We start from the raw sequence: 19,010 nt of genomic DNA, 5'->3' as shown, positions 1-19,010 counted from the left end.
GACCGCTGCATATCGTATAGTATAGGACATAAGGTCCTAGTAAATGTGCAACTACAAACTGAAATGCCGAGTTTGTTTTATGTTACAGCTCTCAGATCGTGTATCTCCATTTCGAAGCGGTCTCGTCACTTTCCAAGCTCTCCTCTTGTCCTTCTTTTCGTTGATCAAGTCGCTTGTTTGACAGTCTATACTGTATGTGCTGCAAGATCGCCACCAGGAGACCGAGACTGACGAGGCAAAGGCAAACTTTGAAGCCCCGCTTGTAGAGTGGAGAGTCATCCCCTCGGAGTAATTGACTTCCTACCAGAGCCCCCGAGTTAGCTGCCATGATGAAGAGAGCCATAGCGACGGAACGCTCTTGAGGGCTCCTGCAATTGAGCGAGAGCCAAGTAGCGTTGATCGGCTGTCGCGGGATGATCCCAAATTTGATGTTAGCTTCTTGTCGACATCGATGTTTTGTCTCGGTACTCACATGAGAGGGGATCGAAAAACCTTGCACCATGATTTGAAGTCCATACTTCAGCCATCGATCAGTGGAGAGGGATTTTTGCTGGAAGGCAAGCCAGAAGGCCCACACCAATGCAAGTCCCGTAACAACAACTGGTCCCCTGATCCGGGTTCTGTCGGAGAAGAATCCGAAAGAGGCTGTGGTGACAAGACCGATCCATCCAGATACCGAGGAAAGAGCATTGGCGGTGAGTGCTGGGACAGATAAACGTCAACATTATGGCTGAGTCGTAGAGAAAGATATCACCTCACTATCGAAATTAAATCCTTTGATTAAAGTAGGCCCATACGTTCCCAAAGCTCCAGTTTGCGAGATGAGGCAGATCGCAATTAAGACGTGGGGCCAAACCCTCCAGTTTGACAAAGTGCTGGTGATATCCTTGAGGGTAAGTCTATGGCTCGACCTGTTATTTTTCTCATCATCTTTAGCCATTCGAGCTACTAAGATCTTCTCTTGATTGGGTGTCCATACCCGGATAGGTAGAAACAGAGGCTTGGGACAATGTGGCGAGGCAGGCAGCAAGAGTAGGAGGAGAACTGCGATGAATATCGACATGCAGCCTTCAACGATCATGAGCCATTGCCAACCTTTGTGCGAAGGGAATCGAGTGCCTAGAGGAAGGATGCCATAGGCTAGGAGACCAGAAGTAGCGGTTGCCAGACCATTGCCGATGAAGAAAATGGAGTTTCTCGTAGCTAACTCGGACCGCTTATAGAAGGTCGAGATGATGAACAGTGCACCTGTCCAACGAGTGAGCATAGCTATGTATTGACCTCTACAAATATCCGCTCACCTGGAATATATCCGCATTCAGTCACGCCCAACATGATCCTTGTAGCTAAATAACCGCCGTAACCCTTCTGAAAGGCTTGTAACACACCGACCAGACCGAAAGCGAGCACCTGAAAGGAGATCCACAGCTGTGTCTCAACCTCATTCAGCATCGGCGCGACTCTGGGGTGTAACATGATCGACTCACACGTGGGCCAACAAGCTGCAGCATGTAGTTTGAAGGGATTTCGAGGAGGATGATTCCCAAGTACAACAAGGACTGTCCGGTGTTGAACTGGTCTTGGGTAATTCCGACCGACTTCAAAAATCCATCCGTCAAAGCATTGGATATATTGCCTCTTTCCAACTGGAAGACGTAAAAGCCGAAGAACAAAAGTGGTAACACCAGGAAATCAATTTTTCTGACTGCTGCCCTTTCTTCGGCCTCCGACCAAGTGAATTCGCTACCTGCAACATCCCCTGTTAAGCTTGGCAAGGAAGGAGTATTGTAGGCAGTAAAGCTTTTTTCACCCGGCGAAGCCGGCGGATTCGGTGATATATCTTGATCGTGAGCACCTGTAACCATTGTGATTGCGGCGAGCAAGAATCTGTAGGACAAGTGGGACTATCTTGTGACTCGCATGGTAGCATCGTAGCAGTAGGTATATATGTATACCTTCGCTGTCACGAAGACAATGTCCAAAGGCATGGAAAAGAGCTCATTTTCTTTTGATTTCAAAGATGGCGCAACCGCACGTCTTCAGCGATATCATCCCTTGGCGTCCTTCTTGGTTTATCCAATTCTTGTCTGTGCAACTCCCTCGAGTGACGCATGCACTCTTAAAGTCTGACTCGATGTGGGAAGACGGGGCCAGTAGCATGGGTGGAATTGACTGAATCCGAAAGGTGTTTTTTTCGACAAATCGGCAATCTCAACCTTATCACGAATGAAATTCCGATCAGATATCTGGAATTATCCTCAATTATCTTCAATTTATCCCCCTTGCCATGGCGTCAGCAAGACGCAAGGCTGCAGATTTGGTCTTACACACTACTGAAATAGAGTATCTTTGTAATTTGCACAATAAAACGGCTTTCCGAGTGGCGATTGCGCCATTTGTTTGTATCACGCCATCTCATCCGGGATCGAGGTGGAGGAGATAACCGCGTCTGGCTCACTGTTTTCTAGTGAGCCCGTACGAAACCATGAAGTATGCTATCAACGATATAGATAGAATGGAATGCGTGCACATCAACATCATCCCCAGCTGTCGCCAAAACTCGAGGTACCATCTGTAACATAAATCACTTCCTCACTGACGACATGTCTAAACAACCGAATTTTCTCGTTGTAAGTACATTGGATTGTAAGCAGGAACCAAGCTCACAACAATTTGCTTCAGATTCTTGCCGACGATCTGGGATTCAGTGATATTGGAGCATTTGGCTCGGAGGTGGGCAATAACATTCAATGTCGTTCTCTTCTCTACTGACGGTTGAAACAGATATCTACCCCAAATCTGGACAAGTTGGCGAAGAATGGCCTGCGCCAAACAGGTTTCCACACTGCGTCGGCATGCTCGCCCACCAGGTGAGTTCTAGATCTCGCAATGTCATGTGCTGACCACTTTGTTGAAGGTCGATGCTTATGAGCGGAACCGATAACCATTTGTGAGTACATTCTGGTGTATAGTGCGAATGTGGTCATTGACTCCTTTTGAAGGGCTGGCTTGGGTCAGATGGCTGAAACAATAGCACGAGATTCATTCTACCAAGGACACAAGGGTTACGAGGGAATGTTGAACGATGTGAGCGTGTTTGCATTTAAGGCCTTCGAATACAGATGATCTTATCCCTGAGTATAGCGCGTTGCAGCTTTACCCGAAATTCTCTCCGATGCTGGCTATGAAACCATCATGTCCGGTGAGTAGAACGAAATGCCTACCACGTCAGTCTATGAGACTTATCTTTCACACGTTAGGCAAATGGCATCTCGGTCTTCCGAAGCACGCCCAACCTCACGCCCGAGGGTTCCAAAAAGTGTTCGGGCTTCTGCCAGGTGCTGGTAATCACTGTAAGTTGACTATATCCGGCATCAGATGCACTCTCGTTGAGACCTCTGGCGATGTAGATCTATACGAACCATTCCTCGACGACAACACTCCGGCAATGAAATTTCTTCCCCCTTTATACGTCGATGGGCCCGAACAGATCTCGCACAAAGATATTCCTGGGCCGTTTTATTCCTCGACCTACTTCACTGACCGAATGTTGGGTTATCTGAAGGAGCGAAACACGGAGAAACCCTTCTTCGCCTATTTGCCTTACACAGCCCCGCATTGTGAGTCATTTTCACACCCTACGCGGAAGATACATTGACTCTTCGAGATTGTAGGGCCACTACAGGCTCCTGACGAGGAGATAGCCAAATACAAAGGTCGATATGATGCAGGACCAGAAGCGTTGCGTTTAGAAAGACTGGAACGATTAAAACAGCTCGGTCTGATCTCGAAAGATGTTGGTGTACAAAACTTCTTTGTTGCTTCTTTGTGCTGACCACGCGTGACTCAGGTGTCACCTCATCCGATTATGAGCCCGTATGGTTACAAGTCCTGGGACGAGCTCTCGCCTGAGGAACGTGCCATCAGTGCGAAAAAGATGGAAGTGTATGCCGCCATGGTGACCGTGATGGACAAGGAGATTGGGCGGGTCATTCAGCTGCTCGAAGACCGTGGCGAATTAGAGAACACTTTTGTGTTCTTCTCAAGCGATAATGGAGCGGAAGGTGCTTTGTAAGTGGAAGTGTGTTGTCAGGTCCTCTTCCGCTGACAGCGGATCATAGGCTTGAGGCTATTCCAGTCATGGGTGATCAGATCAAAAAGACAGTCGAAAAATTCTTCGACAACAGTATCGAGAACATTGGCAGAGGAAACTCGGTGAGTCGACCTTGACGTCATTCTCCATTGGCTAATACCACTGCTTCTTAGTGGACGTACCTCGGTCCTCATTGGGGCCAAGCAGCAACGGCCCCGTCGAAGATGTATAAAGCCTGGGCCACAGAGGGTGGCATACGATGTCCAAGCATCATACATTATCCGAAACTAGGTGGTTTATTGAAGCAAGATAACGCTGTCACGCATGAGTTCACCACGATAATGGATATTCTGCCTACAGTTGTCAGTGGGACTCATTCAAGGATGCGTCTGAAATCGATCATCCTACTGATCTCTTATCCGGGAATAGCTCGACTTGGCTGGTATACAGCATCCGGGTAATGAATTCCGAGGTCGAAAGGTACACAAACCAAGAGGAAAATCATGGACACCGTGGTTGTCGGGTCAGAACAAGGAAGTTCATGACGAGAATGCCATTCATGGCTGGGAATGTGAGTGACGTCTCCCCAGGAGAGCATATCGCTGATCTGGCTCTGCTTAGTGTTCGGCCAAGCCGCCATACGCCAGGGCAGATGGAAAGCAGTGTGGTTGCCGCCTCCTACAGGCAAGGATCAATGGCTGTTGTTCGATCTTGATCAAGGTGAGCTATATTGGCATCAAATAAGCCTAGTGCCGCGTTGGCTGACCTTGTGTCGCACTGTAAGATCCTGGGGAGACGAAAGACCTAGCAGAGGCGCACCCCGAGAAACTACAACAGTTGGTCGCATTCTGGCATGAGTACGAAGCAGAGACTGGAACAATCGTAAACATGACCGAGCCGAGCGTTGGAGGTTTTGGGAGAAGTACTGGAATAAATTGGGACGACTGGGGACATTAGATGCTCTTTCCATTGTAGAGCACATGTAACAAATTGAGCTTCACCTGAGATGCAAAGTGCATTGTCGGGTTCTAGGGTCAATGAGGGTGACTGATTTTGCGAACGTGAACTCGAGCTGTGAACGTTGAGAGTACTCGTTTCATGACATCGGACTAAAGCCAAACAGATTGCGCGTCTTCGTAAGTAGTAGACGCGGCCAAAGAGCTTTTCATGCTTTACACATGCGACGTTCGGGCTATGCGATCCAGGTAAACCTCGGTATGACCTCTATCTAATCGAAGCTTCATCGCCGATACAAACAATACATTCGAGATATGACTTCCAAAAGCATACAAACTTAGAACGATCACGAGGTGCCTGCTTTTTCAGCTACAGTTTGTGTCCCCTACCAATAAAATAACAGTCTTTCCCGAGCCTATCGCCCAACCTTTGCTTCACAAGTTCTACCACAATACACCTAGTCCGTACCGAGGAACGCAATCGGATACATTGGTCCATTGTTCACCTAGATCGAATACTTGTAGTCTGGATTTTGCAAATCGGTGAGATCTTCGAACGCATGCAAATTGGCTTGTACTTCCTCGCCATCCCGCATGTTCCGAGCCGCTTCCTTCTTATCATTCCGTCGAACAAGCATGGTGCGAGTGGCCAGTGCGAGGATGATATAGGTAGCATAGAGGCCCAGATGGATGTAGAGAGACGGAATGTATCTTGGAGCCCAGGTGTTCCAAAATAGTTGGGGTGATACGGCATTTCCAGCGCCCCATGCCATGAAGGTGGTAGCGTAGGCGATAGATTTCTTGGTCTGACCAGCGATGTTCTACAGTAGAGTCCACTGATCAGCTGAACTCATTGATGAATGCGTGAATAGGTAATGCTTGACTCACTCGACTGAGGACGACCGAAGTGGCGGTGTTACAAGCACCGAAAAATTGAAGCAAGAGGAAAGCTATCATAAGCCCAACTCGAGTCTTGTTGCTGGGCGGGACGCAGACGATAACGATGGTACCTATCATGTTCAACAACGTAAAGGCGATCATGGTGAAGAATGTCTGTTCGTACTTTTGTTGAAGATACGCCATCAGAAAGTAAGCGGATACACCCACCGCAGAGACGGGAATCTTGAGCAGCTGACTGGTAGCAACATCGAATCCAAATGCTTTGTTGATTAGAAGTGCGCTGAACTTGCCAACACCGCCGATGACAAGGGTTTGGCAGAAAGTCAAGGCAAATAGAGCGTACACTTGAGGGTCTTTTGCGGTTTCCCAAGCCTGATCCGATTTCCAAATCTTCTGCTTGATACCTTGATTGTTGGATCTGACCCGCTCGACAAACTTGGTCTTGAGCTCTTCATCAGCCCACCGTGCCCTTGTAGGACTGTCGGGGAGGAAAAAGAACACGGCAACTGCATAAAGTCGGCACAAAGAGCAAAGACAGAAAGTAGAAAAACTCAGGATACTCACTGGTCGAGACGGCTGAGATGCATGCCGCAGTCAAGAGAAGATACTGCCAACTCTTCAGACCGCCAGAATTGTCGTGACGAACATGATAGAACCCATATCCCATGACCGATTGAAGACAAGTTGAAAGCGAAGTGAACGAGTGCCAGACAGCCGAAATCACCGCTTGCTCCGAGCTTAGATACCATTGCACCATAATCGTGACCAAGCAGGGATTCTGAGTCGAGATATTAGTAAGTTGGATGCGACCTCCTGATTTGTGCACTTACGAACGACGCTTCAAAGAATCCTAGAATAGCACGATTTGCTAGGATTTGAGGTACGTTGAGGGTGAAGGTCAACCAGAATGCCAGGCCCGTCCATACAAGCATCGACGCTGCGAGGACTTTGGCAACAGGGAAACGACGGATAAGTTGGGACGCCTAGGTCCGATCTCAGCATCGCTCCATTGCTTGCAAAGATGATGAGTACTCACCACAGGATTACCCGCCACTAGACCGATCCATAATACCGTACTGCTGAGAGCGTAGTCTTGACCGGAAGCGTTGACATCTTCGAGCCACCCCATGATACTGATGGGACTGGTTGCGCCTTTGTCCATAGCTTGGGCGAAGTAAGCAAGACAGAGAAGGGGTAAGATCCTGTAGAAAGGATATCAGCGATGCAGCCCAATATGTATCGAAGCACGCACCTTCGATCAATCATCCTTTTGAGTCTTTTGTTCTCTCGCTCATCGATAATGATGGTGTGGTCCAGGTAGGGAGCTGCTTCGGAGTCATTGACATTGTCAATGGTCACATGCTTTAGATCTTCGATATGTTCATCTTGCCCTTTGGAGTCAATCCAGGTAGTTGGATCCTCGGTCAACCTGTGTTCGACATTTGGTTGCGACATATTCAGGCGCTCTGATGATGTATGGTCGGTGATCGGTCTGTCTTGTCTTGGACGATTGGGACTGACCAGTAGCCCACAGCTGTCCTTTTATATCATTGTGAGCGTCCTTTGGGGCACTTGTGGGACACCCAGTTCTCCACTCATCACACCCACTGCTGGCAGCGGTCCGACGTGGATCTGCTGCGGCCCGTGATGGATAGGAAGATCTACATTGACTGTCAAGTGATCATGGACATGCAAAAAGTGTGCATGCCAAGACATTGTACATGTAATGTTGGAAGGTTGAAGACGATCGATAACGGAGGCGGGATGCGCAAAAAAGGAGGAAGGGGAGGGGCGTCGTTAGCGTGGTCTGCCGTAATCTGCCAAGAACAACATCCATCTCACCATCTGGATATCTGGTGGATCAAATGGATCTCGATGGATCTCCAGTTTATTTATATCTCCTATCTGCTATCTTGAGTGTAAACACGATCCATGACTCTAACAGCTCTACGGTGGACAGCATCCACTGGTCGATGCCAAGATCACCTCAGACATCCATCACACTCATCTATACAGGTGGGCTCTATCCACGTCGTGGGCATGTGGACTTAGCGCTGTTATCTCTGTCACCCATTCGATCCACTTGCAGCCGCCCTATCCACTTGAGCAAGGATGTTACTCTTGATTGTGTTTATAATCACCTCACGACAGGCAAAGTTCAACATAGCGGTGAGCCCGCTGGAACACCACAATCACACGCGCAACTGGTCTAGCGACTAGTCGACCATGGTACTCCAGATCACTGAAGACAATCGACAAACCGCTACAGCTCTTTTCACAGCTGATGGTTTTGATGAGCTCGTTCCTTCACCTGCATTCGATTACCGAACCTATGAGCTGGACCAAGATGAAGCGGAGGACAAGCTGTCACTGCTGATAAAAGGGATGACAGAAGTTGCAGATAAAACGGGACGTTTCGTATATCAACGTGAGTGCGCTGTTGTGGGCCGGACTATGCTGATCATTGCCAGTCCCAGATGGTCGAATCATCGACACATGTACGTATCACAGATGGGAATGGCCACAGGCGATAGGGATGAACGGTCTCTTCGATGTGAGTCATACTCCATTGACCGTATCATCAACTGATGATGTTCCAGTATTATCAACTCAGATCGTCGCAAGACCCCTCAGATCCCACCGCACAGCACACTCTAGCCCTGATGAAAGAATGGTATCATCAGCGGGTAGAAGAGGGCATCCCCACCAAGAACATCAACTCCATGGCAGTGATGTACAGTGTAGCTTCCTTGCTCGATCTAGATCAGCAAAGAGGGAAAGGATCCTTGCTTTATGAGGAATGGAGAGAACGATTCGAAGGTTGGGTTGATGAGTGGGCCGAGTGGATTATGAATGAGCTTCCTCGTGAGTGAGTCGCATCTTCTTCAATAATATGCATGACTGACCATGGATCATAGGGACACCACAAGGCGGATTTCAGCATGGTAAGTCGGACTTGTGCGTATTCGTGATGCACATTAGCTCACTGAATACCATGCCTAGTGACCTTCCGACTAGCCAACGAAGGTCAATTATGGGACGACACTCTCATGATGACAGTCATACCTCTGACCAAGATAGGACTCCTTCTGAACCGACCCCACTACATAGAAGAAGGTAAGTGAGACTGGAGAGAGAGTACATTGCTGATCTTGCAGCCAAATTCCAATTTCTCCTTCATACTCAGTACTTGATGGACGAGGTATCTGGCTTCTGGTATCATGCTTGGAGGTTCGATAACGAAGCGGGAACAAGCGGAACTCATTCGTCCGATGCACCTTGGGCAAGAGGGAACTGCTGGGTGAGTGGTCGTACTCGGTCCATTTGACTCAATGCTGATAACGTACAATCAAGATCACCCTGGCAATACCCATGTTCCTCGAGCTCACAGATCTATCGCCATCTGATCCAGTCCATAGAATGCTAGTGTCCACCTTACGCCGTCAGGTAGATGCTCTACTCCCACTTCGAGATGCTGCAAGTGGTCTATGGCACACCTTGCTGGATGACCCGACAAGTTATGTTGAGACAAGCGGCTCCTCTGGGTTCGTAGGAGGGATCCTCATGGCTATCAGACTAGTGAGTGAGTTTGACCCCCTGGACTCGGCTAACTGAGCAGGGTTTTCTTGAACGGGAACCATACCTTGATCTGGCAGTATCCGGTCTAAAAGCTTGCCTAGCTCAAATCACTCCCACGGGTCAAGTAGGCAACGTATCGAAGGGCACTCCTGCTGGGAAAGATCGGAAATTCTACAAGGGAATACCAAGGATGGGGATGGTATATGGAAACAGTTTACTCATTGTAGCGCTGGTTCAATGGATGAGACTGACCAAGGGAGAGAGCAAGTGAGGTTTATTGGGAGGAGTAGGACTGAAGGGGGCGCATCCCTCCGAACCGAAATCTGTTACAACATGAATACATATATGCATGATGGTGATGTCTATACAGTCACTTCTCGTAAAGTGTTATATGCGATACAGGAATGATACACAAGTTTACCAATCTTTTCTCAGGCCTGAAGTGGGAGGTGAGAAAGCAAAATCAGCACACGAATTACGGAAGATGAAGTCTAACCGCCTCACTAAATCACAGACGAGCTTTAGTCTTACCTGATTGTAAAGCTTTATTCGCACCTGGGCTGACACCCAATCCCTCACCTGTACCATTAGAATGCAGAGAGACAGACGACGGGGACGTATGTAGAGCTCGAAGCCTTGACTGCCGCCCAGCCATAGGCTCGAGCTGGATTGAAAAAAACAAGCGTTAATGGAAGGCTCTACGGTATATGCCTGTTGCCAACTCCGGATGAACACAGTTTGTTGGTAGATTTGACTCACTCTCTTCTTGATCTCCTTCAATACCTTCGTGTTCGGTCTCCAATGCAGAATCCCCTCTTTCAAATCCCTCAACTCGCCAGGGAAGATATCCTTAACTTCCGGTGAGTCCACTAGTGCTCTCATTATCCAAGGCAATTCAAAATCGTTCTTCACGTCCCTTGCAGAGAAGGGTTCTATCTCGAGTGGTGGTACAGGTTGACGAGCTGGTCCAGCATGGAAGAGATATTGCACGGCGAGAGAGTAGGAGGATAATTCTTCGTATGGGGTTGAATGACCCACGCCTGAGGAGGTGGTCAGAAAATGCCTTTGTCTTAAACTTGTTAGACTCACCTGTAAGACTACCCGCCGTAGCCTCACTCAGATGCTCCACCAGCCTCTGATCATCTATACCAGCATTCCTGAGCATGAAGGCAAAGCATAAAAGGTTGGTCATGAAGTCGGACTGGGTGTAAGAAGCACCGTCGACATAGAGGGCCCGCAGAAGAAGAGGATGGGTAGCAGTGCTAAACGATGCACCATAGATGGGCACCTGTGTACAGGTCAGCTTATCCGCATGATGGTAAGTTCAGAGACTCGGTCAGGTTCATATATCAGATGGAACTTACCACTTGATCATTCAGCGAGGCTAAGAGTACTACTCTCACTTCGTTCTCCAACACCATTGATAAAGCTTTTTGATAAGCTACACTAACGGCCGAAGAGGAGTCTTGAAATTCGAATAATTCTCTCGCAGCTGCGTTCTCGAACCATTGAAGGTAAGGCTGAATAACAGTTGAAGTGCTGATCGAATACAATGGACCGAGGTGAACACCGCACATAGCCAACATCGCTACTTTCTGATGTCCTCCTTCCGACCCCTGTATATGCGAATGAGACCGTCTACCTCTTCTCGGTTCGTCAGGAGGTACTACACCGATTGGGCCGAATGCCCATTCGCATCTTGACACGGCCTCGGCGTTGAGAGGAGTGCGAATATGGCCTTGAGCAATCATACGAGAGATGAGATGGGTGGTGACGATACAACCCTGGGAATGAGCGGCAAAGAAGATTGCATCTGCTCGACGGACTTCATTGATCCAAGCAGGATTGCTGAGATATGCTTTGTATAGCCTGAGGTAGGTCAGCTTTGTCAATCCCATGTCTACTCACCTATCAACCCTCGACTCGATCGTTCCTTCTCCTTCTAACGGCATCAAAGTCAATCTAATATCATCCACACCTTTCTCTTGGAAGAACTGTTGAACAGCTTGTCCCATCATGTTAGCGAACTTGACAGAGGTACCGGTGGGTTCGCCGATAACACTGTTGAGCATCTTGGCGGGGAACCTGCCGCCTGGGCTAAGCGCATGCACATTTCAACGAGATGAGTACACTCACCACCCATGAACGCCCACTGCGACAACCCTTTTCACATCCCTCCAACCATCATCCGGAGTCCCACTACCTAGACCAATTCTTCTTGGAAGATCCGATCCTACATTTCTACCTTCCTTTCTTCCCCTCGGCTCCGTCTCGTTCTCCAGTATGGTGCGAGGTGTGACTTTGTGTTTTCCTTCTCCAGACCCATATACATAGCTACCGACTGCACCAAGCGCTTTCCAGGCAAGACCAGTGGTCGCTGCCGTGAGACCTGAGGCGGTTTCTGACTGTTCTTGAGGTTGAGCTGCAGGTAAAAAACAACGAGGTGGTCGATCGAAGGTGTCGGTAAATGTTGGAATGACGAGATTAGGCTGAACGGTGGGAGCTTGTGGTGGTGGAGGGAGGGAGGAGCCATTATTTCCAGGTCGAGAGCCTTCTATCGACGATCTGGCTTTGGGGGAGACTGACGCTGGAGTGTGACTGCTGTTAGATACCAAAGAGGCGTTTGATAATCGTTTCTTCCTGACGTCTAAGTTCTGAGATGGTTTTGGTGCGGCACTCTTGACCGATGCAGTAGCGATCTTGACGTCTCTCCCCTTGAGTCCTTGAGGTGGGACTAGGGATGGAGCAGGAGTAGACGAAGTAGGAAAATCAGGATCAGATGAAAAGTCCATAACCTCCTCACCAGTAGCTTTATTATCGGTTTCATTTGTATTGACTGAACTCCCAGCTACCTTCTTCTGACTGGCCCTGAAAGCGAGGTAATTCAACCAGCCGGTGGTCGACGGTCTTCTATCAGGATTACTGGCAAGTGAGGGAGCCGCCGAGGGTGTCTGAGTGGGTTCATTTTCTGGTTCGGGATGAGGTATGGGAGTTGCTTCGCGTACATTCACCTTCGGGGAGGATTCAGAATGGACCGGTCTTTGGTATTCTGTGGGTGAAGATGGTTCAACCGCATGACTATGAGTTGGTTGTCCGGATGCAATAGGCTGCTGACGTGGTGGTGGTACGACAAACGAATATAGATAGGAAGACCAGGGTTGGGGATGGGCAGCAGATTCAGCTGAGGAGTTCCCCCTTGCCGTGGGCTCTTGAGCAGTTGAGGACTCAACCTCTTGTTGATCCGGCTCATCAGAAGGTGCACTTGCGATAGATGTATCCATTGGACCACTTCCGCTGTCCAGCAAAGGTGCCCCATCTTTCCCATCACCAGTTGTCGTGCCAGCATAATCCTCTGCTTGCTCCGTTGTAGCCTTGACGTCTTTAACACCAGTCCCCCATCCCAAGTATCCTTTCCACCCCTGACTAGCCGGAGGGGCTGAAGTAGAAGTAGTGGACGAGGGATCTTGATAGACTGTCGCAGAAAGTGGAGATGTCTGAGCGGAAGTGGAAGAGGTAGGAGCGGGTGCGGCTGGCGGAACAACTGGATTGGAAATAGGCTGAGGGGAAGAGGTAGGAGCATCCTCAGAGGAGGAAATAGGAGCGCCAGGTATGTTCATTGTTTGGCACGGAGTTTCGACGGTTATTGGAGAATGGTCAGATGGTTGAAATGGTTCTTTGAGCGGAGTAGGGTGGACTGACGTCGAACGTCCCCACCAGCCCCGGGGTTTGCTAACAGGAGGCGGTAAATGTTCATCGGGTTTGATATTTGTGACATGAGGGGAAGCACCTGTCAAAGATTCGGATATAATTTGTGTCGGCGATTCGATGAGGAGAGGAGGTGGTGGTAATGGTGTTGGGAGCACAGAATCAGATGGAGGAGGGATGGTGGATGGTTGAGGTGTAGCCAATGTGCCTTTATCAACATTGTCCTCTTCCGTCACCACATCATCAACCACCTCCTTCCCTTTACCTTTACCTTTGCTCATCGACGGTGATCTTGGGAATGAAGGTGTAGGTGAGTTCCATCTTAGCCATGACGAAGATGCTTTGGGGTTAAGTGATCTTTTGGGAGGTGATGGTGAAGGTTGTCTGGGAGGTGATGATGAGATGGGATCTGCTGAAGGAGATGTCGGCTTTGTTGATGAGGATGGACCTGCTATAGGCTGTGATTCATCCTCTTCCATGACGCTTGCATGGCTGGGACTAGGACTTCTCAGTCCGGATACCGTCCTCACTGTTCTTATTGTAGCTGAAGACGATCTCCTACTTCTCAACCCCATCTGTTTCCCACCCAGATCCCCGTCAAGCTGTCTAGACAACCGATCTTCACTCTTCAGAGCATCTGACCTCGCCGAGTCACCTTGAGCGAACACAAATGATAGCTGAGTGTTGGATGGTCTTCGTGTGATGGATGGTACACGTAGTGATGCGGGGAGTGGAAGTGGCAAGGTGTGATGAGGACGTGAATTGACGGATGATTTTCGTGATGTGGATCGTGAATTTGACATTATGGTGGTTGCAGTGATATTACAACATGTTATGAGAGTACAAGAGAGCTTATCGTGATGGGTCTGGTGGTGCTCACGCTGACAACTCAGATGAGAGTGAATGGAAGTAGTAAAGAGTATCTGATGAGAAAGAAGAAAGAGAGAAACAAGGTTGTATAACTGAGTGAGACAACAAACGTCATTCTTGCCATTGTCATTCACATTCTCATTCTCATCCTCATCCTCATCCTCATCCTACCATCCATAACATTTATCACGTATCAACAATGCATGCATATATCATCAGTCCTACGACCACCTACTACCTCGTCAGATACTCCACCACTACCTCCAGACCAAATAGAATCACCTGCGCAAGTAGACAGTAGGGATAAACATTTTTCCCCCTTCTTTTGTTCCGCTCTCAGCTTATCTCGCCGTCGAGTGACCGTAGGCAAGATGTGATAATCTGGATAATATAAAATCGACATATCAGCTCTTTCTGTATATCATCCAACAAGAGATTGATCAACTCACAACTACCAGGATTAACAGGCAACACCCACTCCCTCAGCCAGTCAAACCACACAATTCCACAATCTAAATCTCTCAGCATCTCATCGATATTTGACAAAGAGAATGGTACAATACTCGTTCCGTTCGCATGATGTCCTTCCGTCCTCTTCCTCATCCATTCGACCTCTTCTTCCGCTTGAGCTCGTTGTTGATTTTTGCTTGGGACCTCCCTGATCAATCCAGGTAAGTTGTCGAGATGAGCGGCTAACCACAGTGATGAAATTTCAGCGGTAAGAGGACAGAAGATCGATGAGCTGTAACCTATAAAGGCCAGACCAGGTATATCGATTGGTAAGATATGGTTGTAAAGTACCCAGTCACCCAATTCGTTGAGGATCTTATCTCTGTGATTTTGCGGGAGGAAACAAGGGATACCATGTTTCCATCCCGTACCACAAACTAACACATCTGCATCTAGTTGTTTACCGTTCGACAGCACCACTTTTCTACCTCCTAAAGATTCTACTGTGACACCTCTCTCAACTGTAAGCTTGTTCTCTTCTACCGCATCGACGAATCCAGGAGTAGCCAATGATATACTTGACCTAGCAATCGTTTCGAATGGCTTGTTGGGTAATAATCCTAATTTGACGAGTTTGAGCTGAACAATGATGACGAGACTGACCAGGCCCAAGATGAGCGCTCGGATAGGTCGACCGTATCCATAGTTGAGAAATCGTTGAGATGACCAGGGTCGGATATAAGGAAAGAGAGCTTCTCCCTGTTAACAGAAATCGAAGAGGCGGATATAGATGATCAGCATCTTAATGGATGGTCCACACCACGCAGCACTCACGAATCTAGTCAAGAGGAGATATGAATAGTGAACCGCTCCTCCAACATAGGTGGGTAGTTTCCAGATGACGTCTCTTGCAACGATAGTGACTGACTTTGAGGTTGATGTCGCCCCTACAGCTACATCACAAGCTGATTTACCAAATCCAAAGATCACGACATCCTTGTTTTTCAGATCAGCCAATCTATGAAGGCCGGAAGTGTGCACGATGACACCGCCAGACGAGATGAAGGTGTCGACACCGTTGAACGTCGGGATCTTCGGTTGATTGAACACCCCAGCAGCACAGATGAGGTAGTCGAAGGAGAGTAGCTGACTCTGATGATCATTTGAGCGAACCTGTCAGAAGATACATCACATCAGCTGAGGTTGCGTCTGCTTAGGATCAATGGTGGAGATGCAGTCGTCGTCACTCACTTCCAGTATCCAGCCATCATCTCTCTTCTCTGCTTTAACCACCCTCGTATTCAACTTCAACCTTCCTTCTTGATCCAACTTGTTCCTCTTGACATACAACTCGAGATAAGCTTGGATTTGTTGACCATCAGGGTGTAAAGGGTATTCCTTGGGCATGGGTAGAGTCGAGAAGCAGTAGGTATCTTTGGTATTCTGTGCTCTCAGACCTGGATAGTGGTTCGTTGATGACCATACCCCTCCGACATCGGGCGCTGACTCGAAGACGACGACCGAGTGACCAAAAGATAACATGGTGGTCGCTGCAGCTAAACCAGAGTAGCCTGCTCCGACGATGGCCACGTGCATGGTGGGAGTATCATGCAGGTGAGTGAGACAGGATGCATCAGAGAAGAGCAAGAAGAAGATAAGAATGATATAAGCTGACGGCATGTGTGTCGTCTTTCGCTCGTCCATCCTCATCAGGCCGAATGGCCGTGTCACCATCAGTATCACCATTACCATCACCATTATCATCGTCATCATATACCCTTGCACAGCATCAGCACGTCATCAATCGATCGTATCCAGGCAAAAAAAAGAGTGTGAAAGGATTATCATGCAACATGCATGTCGGGGAACAGAATTCCGATAGTATACAAGCATATTTACCAATCATCGAGAACAGCTCTTCTCCATCGTCTGCTTTCATTATCAAGTATTGGTACTGGTACTGAGTTCTGCCAGAAATCATTCCTTCCATCTGGGTTGATTGACACTCCAGCTGCTCGAGCTTTCATCCACAGATCCATCTCTTCAGATCTAAATGACAGTGTCTCTCATCAGCTCAGTCCAAAAAGGTATGTATATGAGCACACTCACACATCCGGAGGAAGTTCCAACAGCTTGTCACCATTTTTGATTGCCGCAGAATTCAACCAAGCTACAAAATAATTCAGATATCCTAATCAAAAGCGCAGAAACATCACATCAGGGCCTTCAGGATGGCTTATGACTCATGACAAGTAAGTCCCTACTCACGACTGTGTGCTTCGTTATTCAACCACTGGAAACCTTTCTTGAGACCACCTCTTTCCTCGACAGTATTCCAGAAATGTCTCCATTGAGCTCGTTGGCTTGGTAGATGTGCCTTGCCACTCCATACCCTAGCGATGGCTTCCCCTGCGTACTTCCCATATATGAATGTTTGAATACCAACGTTTTCTACAAATTCGATAATGTGGCTCAGCTATACTTTTTAGAGCGTAATCAATGCGCCAAACTTACGTCCTTGGAATGCTAGAGTCGGTTGATCGATATAGAAGGTATCGAGGTATAATGACCTGACATGAGATCCATCGGTAACGATAGGTTGCTCATCACTATCGACTGGCACGGTACCTGATGCAGACGAGTTGTGATATTGAGGTAAGAACGGAAAGGCGTATCGGAACCCAGTTCCAAAGATCAGCCGATCGATGCCTGTGATTATCTATACGAAATGGTAAGCTTGATCAAGTGGTACTCTTCAATCTGCATACACTCACAGTACCATTGAGAAGCTCGATTCGACCATCCCTCAGGTTTCCGCCTTTGGGAATTGGATGGAATCTCACTATTTCTCCTATAATTGTGGTATTTGACGGTATGGAGTTCAGATGTGTTTCTCTTCGGACAGGTGCTCGAGGATCATTGCTATGTTCCTACCATCGTACACCTCAGATCAGCTCGGCAGCCTTGCCTCTGATCAGACAGATCTCTCACCCGTATGCTGAGGTAGCTAGTCTTTGCCAATGGGTTGATATCTAGTGAGATCCCAGTCGCACTTGCCTTTTGAGAGATCAACCATTTGACAATTCAACGATCTTCTTTCAACTTACAGATGCACCGACGACAATGACATTTTGGTCTTTGACGCTATCAGTAAACCTGTACTGCCTTGAGTGTAAAGTATGTCCTGGGAATCGCTTTTGCCACTCGACAAGTCCTGGTATCGAAGGTATATGAGGGATGTTGAAGCGACCCGAAGCCACAACCACTGCATCGAAGTGCTAAAACAAGCTTAGCCCAATTCGAAAGGAGCTGTGTAATTATATGTCACCCACCTCCTCCCAGTAAGACTCCTCGTATCTTTCTTTTTCGGCTTGGATGAACTTCCTTAAAAGCAAAGTCCATCCTATCTGCTTCCCCTTCCTGTCTAAATGTTTGGTGATAAGTTCCACTCTCGTATCATATGATATGTCTTCATTGCTATCTCCATTGTTTATACCCAGCCAAGATGCGAAAGAACGTAGATATCTCTGGACTTTGGAATGATGAGATGCCCACTCCACTCCTGGTGGCCATGAGAAGCCGGGTACCTGATGCATCGACATGACTCAGCGATAGCTGTTATCAGTGTCGAATAGGATAGCGCTTGCCTAACGAAGGGGCCACTCACTTGTTGCTGAGGTGCTGGTGTATTGGCTCTCAAGCTCTTCCAAAGTGGTTTTGGCTGCCTCTGGTTTATCCTTCTCCATTCCAATTCACCCCTCAGCGTATCATTTCCTTTAATAGTGTATATGTTGTGCGAGGGTAATTCCCTCGGTATCGTAGGTACATAGTCGGATTTCCACCAGTCGTCCGTTGTTCCACGCTCAATGGGAACAGATTTAGCTTCTTCATCTGAATAATGCCAGTTCCCTCCCGGTGTTGAATCTCGCTCAAACACCTTTATTCTCTTAAAATGGTTCCTTTCCGCCAGAGCACGATATGCCAATAGACCGCTAAAGACCCCATAATATCAGTGGCGAAGAGGGTGAATACGTTGACAATGGGGCTTACGATACCCCTGCTCCTATGACAGCTACATCTTTGATCGGCCATTCGAATCGATGCGGATCTGATTCGTTCTCCCAATCTGGTGATTCGAAAGGAGTCTGATGCGCCAGGGTCCCAATGCAGAGCTGCACTCCCAGACTTGCGACAATTAGCTCACTCAACATGATAGGAGACAATTTTAGTACTTTGCAATTCATGCTCTGCTTTCTCGAATTCTTTCCCATGTGTTTATATATGCACTGCCAATCCTTTCATAGTGCCATGATCAATGCTTCTTAGTCTATTTCTGTCACTGGCAGATTGCTCATCGCTTGATTAGATAAGATTGCGTGCTATGCGGTAATTCGACACAACCGGGATCTCGGGTTGTCATGTCCGCTTCCTTGCAGTCGAAGTGAAGTTTACAGCAG

At 48.0% G+C, this 19,010-nt stretch overlaps 7 protein-coding genes across 7 annotated transcripts; 2 read left to right on the top strand and 5 right to left on the bottom strand.

Annotated features, from left to right (window-relative positions):
* Nucleotides 1–91: 91 nt before the first annotated feature.
* I203_102692 (uncharacterized protein) lies at nt 92–1,865 on the bottom strand (the record flags this gene model as incomplete). Its single annotated transcript, XM_019146980.1, has 5 exons — nt 92–403; nt 473–702; nt 760–1,248; nt 1,302–1,428; nt 1,488–1,865. The coding sequence occupies 5 exons, from the start codon at nt 1,863–1,865 to the stop codon at nt 92–94; spliced, it is 1,536 nt and encodes a 511-aa protein (XP_019003530.1).
* A 738-nt stretch (nt 1,866–2,603) lies between these two features.
* I203_102691 (uncharacterized protein) lies at nt 2,604–5,050 on the top strand (the record flags this gene model as incomplete). Its single annotated transcript, XM_019146979.1, has 15 exons — nt 2,604–2,630; nt 2,683–2,733; nt 2,785–2,870; nt 2,918–2,950; nt 3,003–3,087; nt 3,145–3,202; nt 3,261–3,353; nt 3,411–3,620; nt 3,675–3,796; nt 3,851–4,071; nt 4,122–4,215; nt 4,267–4,455; nt 4,523–4,664; nt 4,715–4,813; nt 4,878–5,050. The coding sequence occupies 15 exons, from the start codon at nt 2,604–2,606 to the stop codon at nt 5,048–5,050; spliced, it is 1,683 nt and encodes a 560-aa protein (XP_019003529.1).
* A 505-nt stretch (nt 5,051–5,555) lies between these two features.
* I203_102690 (uncharacterized protein) lies at nt 5,556–7,404 on the bottom strand (the record flags this gene model as incomplete). The annotated part of the gene is made up of 6 exons (XM_019146978.1): nt 5,556–5,870; nt 5,938–6,455; nt 6,514–6,727; nt 6,780–6,932; nt 6,986–7,151; nt 7,202–7,404. 6 exons carry the CDS (start codon nt 7,402–7,404, stop codon nt 5,556–5,558), a joined length of 1,569 nt encoding a protein of 522 aa, XP_019003528.1.
* A 771-nt stretch (nt 7,405–8,175) lies between these two features.
* Nucleotides 8,176–9,799, top strand: I203_102689 (uncharacterized protein; the record flags this gene model as incomplete). Its single annotated transcript, XM_065517161.1, has 8 exons — nt 8,176–8,377; nt 8,421–8,503; nt 8,550–8,814; nt 8,868–8,894; nt 8,953–9,066; nt 9,195–9,250; nt 9,304–9,532; nt 9,606–9,799. The coding sequence occupies 8 exons, from the start codon at nt 8,176–8,178 to the stop codon at nt 9,797–9,799; spliced, it is 1,170 nt and encodes a 389-aa protein (XP_065373979.1).
* Nucleotides 9,800–10,036: 237 nt separating this feature from the next.
* Nucleotides 10,037–14,036, bottom strand: I203_102688 (uncharacterized protein; the record flags this gene model as incomplete). Its single annotated transcript, XM_065517160.1, has 6 exons — nt 10,037–10,192; nt 10,288–10,568; nt 10,618–10,816; nt 10,893–11,376; nt 11,437–11,613; nt 11,665–14,036. The coding sequence occupies 6 exons, from the start codon at nt 14,034–14,036 to the stop codon at nt 10,037–10,039; spliced, it is 3,669 nt and encodes a 1,222-aa protein (XP_065373978.1).
* A 260-nt stretch (nt 14,037–14,296) lies between these two features.
* On the bottom strand, nt 14,297–16,149 carry I203_102687 (uncharacterized protein; the record flags this gene model as incomplete). Its single annotated transcript, XM_065517159.1, has 4 exons — nt 14,297–14,484; nt 14,553–15,312; nt 15,388–15,726; nt 15,805–16,149. The coding sequence occupies 4 exons, from the start codon at nt 16,147–16,149 to the stop codon at nt 14,297–14,299; spliced, it is 1,632 nt and encodes a 543-aa protein (XP_065373977.1).
* A 299-nt stretch (nt 16,150–16,448) lies between these two features.
* I203_102686 (uncharacterized protein) lies at nt 16,449–18,764 on the bottom strand (the record flags this gene model as incomplete). The annotated part of the gene is made up of 10 exons (XM_019146975.1): nt 16,449–16,602; nt 16,663–16,744; nt 16,822–17,004; nt 17,068–17,272; nt 17,328–17,483; nt 17,545–17,610; nt 17,661–17,831; nt 17,886–18,140; nt 18,221–18,545; nt 18,604–18,764. The coding sequence occupies 10 exons, from the start codon at nt 18,762–18,764 to the stop codon at nt 16,449–16,451; spliced, it is 1,758 nt and encodes a 585-aa protein (XP_019003525.1).
* Nucleotides 18,765–19,010: the final 246 nt, after the last annotated feature.

The sequence above is a fragment of the Kwoniella mangroviensis genome, assembly GCF_000507465.2.
Source record: "Kwoniella mangroviensis CBS 8507 chromosome 1 map unlocalized Ctg01, whole genome shotgun sequence".
NCBI lineage: Eukaryota > Fungi > Basidiomycota > Tremellomycetes > Tremellales > Cryptococcaceae > Kwoniella > Kwoniella mangrovensis.
The sequence above is the reverse complement of the archived record's forward strand: the minus strand, read 5'-3'. Positions and strand labels throughout refer to the sequence as shown.